Raw genomic sequence first — 6,957 nt, forward strand, 5'->3', positions numbered from 1 at the left:
CAGCAGCATGGTCAGTAGTGTGGTCAGCAGCATGGTCAGTAGCGTGGTCAGTAGTGTGGTCAGTAACGTGGTCAGCAGCGTGGTCAGTAGCGTGGTCAGTAGTGTGGTCAGTAACGTGGTCAGTAGTGTGGTCAGCAGCATGGTCAGTAGCGTGGTCAGTAGTGTGGTCAGTAGTGTGTTCAGCAGCATGGTCAGTAGCGTGGTCAGTAGTGTGGTCAGCAGTTTGGTCAGTAGTGTGGTCAGTAGCATGGTCAGTAGCGTGGTCAGTAGTGTGGTCAGCAGTTTGGTCAGTAGTGTGGTCAGTAGCATGGTCAGTAGCGTGGTCAGTAGTGTGGTCAGCAGCATGGTCAGTAGCGTGGTCAGTAACGTGGTCAGCAGCATGGTCAGTAGTGTGGTCAGTAATGTGGTCAGCAGCATGGTCAGTAGCGTGGTCAGTAGTGTGGTCAGCAGCGTGGTCAGCAGTGGGGTCAGCAGCATGGTCAGCAGTGTGGTCAGCAGCGTGGTCAGTAGTGTGGTCAGTAGTGTGGTCAGTAGCGTGGTCAGTAGTGTGGTCAGCAGCGCGGTCAGTAATGTGGTCAGTAGCATGGTCAGTAGCGTGGTCAGTAGTGTGGTCAGTAGTGTGGTCAGCAGTTTGGTCAGTAGTGTGGTCATTAGCATGGTCAGCAGCATGGTCAGTAGTGTGGTCAGTAGTGTGGTCAGCAGTTTGGTCAGTAGTGTGGTCAGCAGCATGGTCAGTAGCGTGGTCAGTAGTGTGGTCAGTAGTGTGGTCAGCAGCATGGTCAGTAGCGTGGTCAGTAGTGTGGTCAGCAGCATGGTCAGTAGCGTGGTCAGCAGCATGGTCAGTAGCGTGGTCAGCAGTTTGGTCAGTAGTGTGGTCAGTAGCATGGTCAGTAGCGTGGTCAGTAGTGTGGTCAGCAGCATGGTCAGTAGCGTGGTCAGTAACGTGGTCAGCAGCATGGTCAGTAGTGTGGTCAGTAATGTGGTCAGCAGCATGGTCAGTAGCGTGGTCAGTAGTGTGGTCAGCAGCGTGGTCAGCAGTGGGGTCAGCAGCATGGTCAGCAGTGTGGTCAGCAGCGTGGTCAGTAGTGTGGTCAGTAGTGTGGTCAGTAGCGTGGTCAGTAGTGTGGTCAGCAGCGCGGTCAGTAATGTGGTCAGTAGCATGGTCAGTAGCGTGGTCAGTAGTGTGGTCAGTAGTGTGGTCAGCAGTTTGGTCAGTAGTGTGGTCATTAGCATGGTCAGCAGCATGGTCAGTAGTGTGGTCAGTAGTGTGGTCAGCAGTTTGGTCAGTAGTGTGGTCAGCAGCATGGTCAGTAGCGTGGTCAGTAGTGTGGTCAGTAGTGTGGTCAGCAGCATGGTCAGTAGCGTGGTCAGTAGTGTGGTCAGCAGCATGGTCAGTAGCGTGGTCAGCAGCATGGTCAGTAGCGTGGTCAGTAGTGTGGTCAGCAGCATGGTCAGTAACGTGGTCAGCAGCGCGGTCAGTAATGTGGTCAGTAGCATGGTCAGTAGCGTGGTCAGTAGCGTGGTCAGCAGCGCGGTCAGTAATGTGGTCAGTAGCATGGTCAGTAGCGTGGTCAGTAGCGTGGTCAGCAGCGCGGTCAGTAATGTGGTCAGTAGCATGGTCAGTAGCGTGGTCAGTAGTGTGGTCAGTAGCGTGGTCAGCAGTCGGGTCACACTAAATTGGACCATCTGGATGTTGTTGGTTTGTTAATGTTTGGTAATAAAAGATCTATGCAGGAGGGCAGCATCTGAGCAGCACCGCTGCTTACACGTTCAAGGAACCCCGGATCCGCTCCAAACCAACCATCTTTACCCGAAACCATCCCGGTTCAGCGGACGTTGTGCTTTTCTCCGTGTGGTTTTTTTTTCCGGCTTTTGGACCGTGTAAAAGTGCGCGTTTCGTGGCGCTGCGCTCCTTAGTATTCCGGACACTCCGGAGCCGATTACAACATTTCCATATGAAAAGCGCCGGATCGCTCCTGCAGCACAACAGACACTTTGTAACCTGTCGCCCGCTGCGACATAACTCGTTTTTTTTTTTTTTACAGACGGGACACTTCTCACTCGTTACGCAAAAAAATTAAAATAATAACATCAATGGGATAAATGTGGATTTTGTGAAATAAAAGGGCTCTTTTTGCGCTGTTTTTTTATTTTATTATTAATAATAACTTTAACGAAAGCGAATTACGACGACTCGTCGCATATCAGCCAGAACCGTGCGTTGTACGAGTATAGATTTTTTGTAATAAAAAGATTCGGTTCTTCCTACCTTGGCTGAGCCGCACCAGGGCGGGCAGCCGAAATTTGCTGACCACCAGGTCCAGGGGCAGGGACACGCTGCTCCAGCAGATGTCGGACACGCTGGCCGAAAACTTGTCCATGTCTCCCGCATCACCGGCTCGTCGGTGCCGGGCGGCGCCGCGCGGCGCGGCCAGCTCTGTCCATGTCGGAGCGGCTCTGTCGGTCCTCCCGGGGCGCCGCTGGCGCCACCCTCCTCCCCCGCCCGCCCGGCCGGTGGCGGGTCCCGGGGCACCTGTGGCGCCCGGACACGTCGCCCACGCCGCACGCCGCGACAGTGGCGGCGCGCATGTCGCCGTGTTTACGTCACATTCGGCGTTATTGACGGGACAGGGTTGTCTGTGTCTGCTGTGACAAGGGACCCCGCGACTGCAACTCGAACTCGGTCCTCGCACTTTCGTCCAACCGCCGAAAATTGACCAATAAGCGTCGCCGCTGGAGGGCTCGACCAATCACAGCCGGGGGGCTCATCACGTGACGTAACGTTGAGCCACTGTCGCCAACGTGTCTTTTATTGAACTAGCCGGAGGGCTGTTTTCTTTCCAAAGTTGTTTTGGGTTTAATACTCTGTTGTTGTTTTTTTTTATTAAAATGTGGAATTATGGCGGAAAATTGGCAAAAAATGTAATGATAACGTGAATCTTAACAAGTACATTCTTCTATAATGACCAATACTCGATAAATGTACTTTTTCAATCAAGATTTTCGTAATCTGGGTAATTAGAATTGCATCGATTCTTATTATTACTGGATCTGGCAGATGATGTCTGCCAGAGAACCAAAGTTACCGGAAGTAAAAGATCTTAAAGAGCATATTCGAGATATTAACACTGCCAAGACATTATTTTATAGTGGAACCCTACTATAACCACAGTAGTTCTAGGCCTTATTTGATCACTTCTAACCCGGTTTAAATCTGGATAAGCAAACGATAAGAATTTTTGCTTGAATGGAATTGCAATAAATGTATTAGTCAAGCAGGAGATTCTGTTCCATCACGACTGCCTTACCTGCTTGGGATATTACTGATGCTCGAAATTCATTGTGGGCTTGCGTTAAATCAGTGTAAGTGAGTGGACGCTCCCCTTCGTCCCCCCACGCTGGACACTCCTGATATCGGCATTCGATCCTCCCCGATAGGAGATGCCAGCCGTGCGTCCGCCGCAATAACCCTGACGGCGAGAAGCCAGTACAAATGGCTGGAGGAAGCGATGAAAGAAGGCGAGCGGCGGATATTGCGGTCTGCCAGGCTCTCAAATACACAGGGGACATTTGAATAGGCCCGATATGCATCTGCAGAGTTCATGTTGGGAGGCTTGTTGCTCGCCAGGGTCTGAAGCATACGGTGGTGTTGAGGCCAGGAACCAGTCCTGTTTCATTGAGGAAGTCGGGCCGTTCAGTGGCAGTGAGTCTGTGGTGCTGAAAAAATGTTTTAATCGCCGCCCCAATCTCCATGTTCTTGTAAATGGAAATGAGATCTAAAAAGGAAGCTTCCTTCAGCTTCAACCATTTAAAACCAAATCAATTCACTTCCTCTTTGCCACAAACAGGCTAAACCGCTACAAAAAGATGAAAGAAGGCATAAAAAAACAAAAAAAACTATGAGATGGGAAAGCAAATGTTTCAAATTTGTCAGTAATTTGAGATCAAAAACTACGTTTCTTCCAATGGGCTCCATCACAGCATTTAGTTCATCATTAGAGTGTAAACTCTCAGTTATTTGGGGAAACGGGGCCCAGCTCAGCAATAACAATGCGTGTCTATATCCACATTAAAAGGTCTCAGTCGTCCCCTAATACTGCATCTGAAGTCTCTTTCCAAAAATCCAGCCTTGGTGCAGAATTACAGTCACACAATGAGATTCCCGCCGGACGCGCCGTTTCGGTGTCTGGAGTGAAAGTGACTAGTTGTCACATGTGACACAACAAGCACAGCACCCAGTGCACAGTGAAATGTGTCCTCTGCATTTTACTGTCCTCTTAGTGAGCAGTGGACAGCCATGACAGGCTCCCGGGGAGCAGTTTGCGGGGAAGCTACCTTGCTCAGTGGCTTCAGAGTCTCACGAGATTTAAATTTAAATAATATTTCTATCACAGAGCAACTGTGGGATGGTAGTGGCCTAGGGGTAACACACTCGCCTATGAGCCAGAAGACCCGGGTTCAAGTCCCGCTTACTACCATTGTGTCCCTGAGCAAGACACTTAACCCTAAGTTGCTCCAGGGGGACTGTCCCTGTAACTACTGATTGTAAGTCGCTCTGGATAAGGGCGTCTGATAAATGCCGTAAATGTAAATGTAACTGCAATGCTTAGCACATTTGGAAGCCATGACAGCCGGTGGAGATGATTCCTTAGGGGAGGGGTGTGAAATTCTCTGGGCAGAAAAAGCATGAGAAACGGGAGGTAACCTTTCCCCTTCTGATGACATAAGGGGACAAATTCCAGCACAGCACATGGTGACACGATGCTTTTAACAATCACCCTTGGTGAGCAGTGCTTTGTAATAAAAAGGGGAAGGGGCTAGGGGAACTCATGATACCTTTAAAAAGTGTAATTTCATTAATGAGCGTGTTTTCTATTGGTTCATCCACCTAACTGAGGCCACTGATGCACAGAATGGATGCCGTGACTACAGCCTCAGCACCTCAGCAGGATTATAAGAAGGGCCATGTTGGGACAGGCCCGTGGAACCTCCCCTATTTCGAATCAACAATCTTTTCACATCATTTGATTATTAAAATACACCAAAAACGTTAATGTAACATATCTGGAGAGCAAAGGAATATGAAAGAAACTTCATGTGAAAACAATTGTTTTTGTCATCATACACTGCATAACATAGCAAAAAGTGTCCTCTGTTCCTTGCTTAAGGGGACCTCAGTGGCACCATGGTCTGTTGGGGACTTGAACCCGCAGCACTGTGGTTACGAGTGAGCTTCCCTACCCACTTCCCACCACTTTCCCTGCAAATAGTAGCACTTGCCCAGTGGACTTCTACCAGGAAGTGGATCCAGTTGCATGTAAGCAGCACATTGGCCCGCTTGATTCACTTTGCCTTCATGGTGTTCTCATATGCAGTGGTTGGAATTTTTTTATATCCCTGCAATCAAGGTTCAGAATGGGTTGAGGCCGCAAAAAGCGGTGAAAACACTTCTGATCCCGACAGTCATTGTGCAATACATCAGAAGGTGCAAGCGCAAACATTCCTCTGTATTTTACATATTATACCAAAGAATTACCATTAAAAATTAGCACCACTAATAGTAACATTTACATTTGAATAAAATGTGAAAGTGATTGTTTTTGTGATTAAACACTGCAACACAGCACAAGGTGACACAACGAAATGTGTCCTCTGTATTTAACAATCACCCTTGGTGAGCAGCCATGACAGGCGCCCGGGGAGCAGTGTGTGGGGACGGTACCTTGCGCAGTGACACCATGGTGGTTCGAACCCACCACCTTACTACCAAAGCCACTGAAAAGAACTGAAGTCGCGTAATGGAAAATAAATGAAGTGTGCAAACCACTGCCGGTATTCAGGCTCCCTTAAACAGTCTACCAAGAATTTTTACGGCATAACATAACTAAGTGTGGATATCATTCTTAACATCAGTCAATAACAGAAATCAGATTAGGAATAAGACCCAATATCCAGTGTAAAAGTTGAATAGGCCTATGCTACTGACAGCCATGAGAGTAGTTTTTGATGCAGAAAACATATGACACAATATGAACAATCTTCCAGACCTTTGATTCATGTTCATACAAGTAGGACCAGAAGTCTGAATAGAAAATGTTATTGGGGCAGTTACAGATATTTCCACTTATACCAGAAACCTTCAGTGTAGAGAAAAAGCGATATTTAATCTCCCCAACACACATGAAACAGCTCCGCCACGTGGCCAATAGCCAAACACTAAGGATCAGTCTCCTGGTCATGGATTAAGACCTAGTCTACAGGTGAACTTCAACGGAAGAATCTGCTTAGTCCATGAATGGGAAAATTGACCCTGAATGTTCAGTCAACATAATGAAAACATAAATAAAAAAGGACAAATTTTTAACTTAAACAAGCTTTTTTAATGGTTTTGCAAAATTGTTTGAATTTCCAAAGAGAACTTCCCTTCCCCCATATCTGAGGTTTTTTTTTTTTGTGTTTTTTTTTTTTTAAACGTTAAGTAGTGCCAGTTTCTTCAAAAAGAGCAATGTGGCAAACTTACAAAATCCTCCAACCCAAAGAAAATCAGCATGCAGGAAAAAAAATGCAAAAGTAATTCATTATAATGTCAAACAAAATCATAACTGGGACAAAAGACAGCGGTAACAATGGCATTCTCTTCGGTCGGGCGGTAGAAATTCAAACGTTTCGCATTCGAGTCAAGTCCAGGTTTAGACCTGAGATGACTACAAGTTAGAGGGGTGACCGGTAGGTTGTGACTGGAGAGGAGGGAGGGAATTAAGGGTATTTTAGGGGCAGGGTGGGGGTGGTGAGCCCCGAGGGGCTCCATGTAAGGCACAGGACAAAAGAAAACCCCAGCTAGAAAAAAAAAAAAAAAATTATAATAAAAAGAAAGAACCCTCCTCACCATTACACTAACCACCAAGAACACAGATATTAAAACACAAACCCTCACTACTGTACAAAAAGGAAACAGTG

At 47.4% G+C, this 6,957-nt stretch overlaps 1 protein-coding gene across 1 annotated transcript in view; it reads right to left on the reverse strand.

Annotated features, from left to right (window-relative positions):
• The window catches only part of LOC114783665 (GRB2-associated and regulator of MAPK protein 2-like), a 23,787-nt gene extending 21,133 nt beyond the window's left edge, over positions 1-2,654 (reverse strand). The window contains exon 1 of the mRNA XM_028969167.1: positions 2,270-2,654. Coding sequence (XP_028825000.1) covers positions 2,270-2,381 — 112 coding nt within the window. The 5' untranslated portion in view covers positions 2,382-2,654. The remainder of the gene's footprint in view (positions 1-2,269) is intronic.
• Positions 2,655-6,957: the final 4,303 nt, after the last annotated feature.

The sequence above is a fragment of the Denticeps clupeoides genome, unplaced genomic scaffold (genome assembly GCF_900700375.1).
Source record: "Denticeps clupeoides unplaced genomic scaffold, fDenClu1.1, whole genome shotgun sequence".
NCBI lineage: Eukaryota > Metazoa > Chordata > Actinopteri > Clupeiformes > Denticipitidae > Denticeps > Denticeps clupeoides.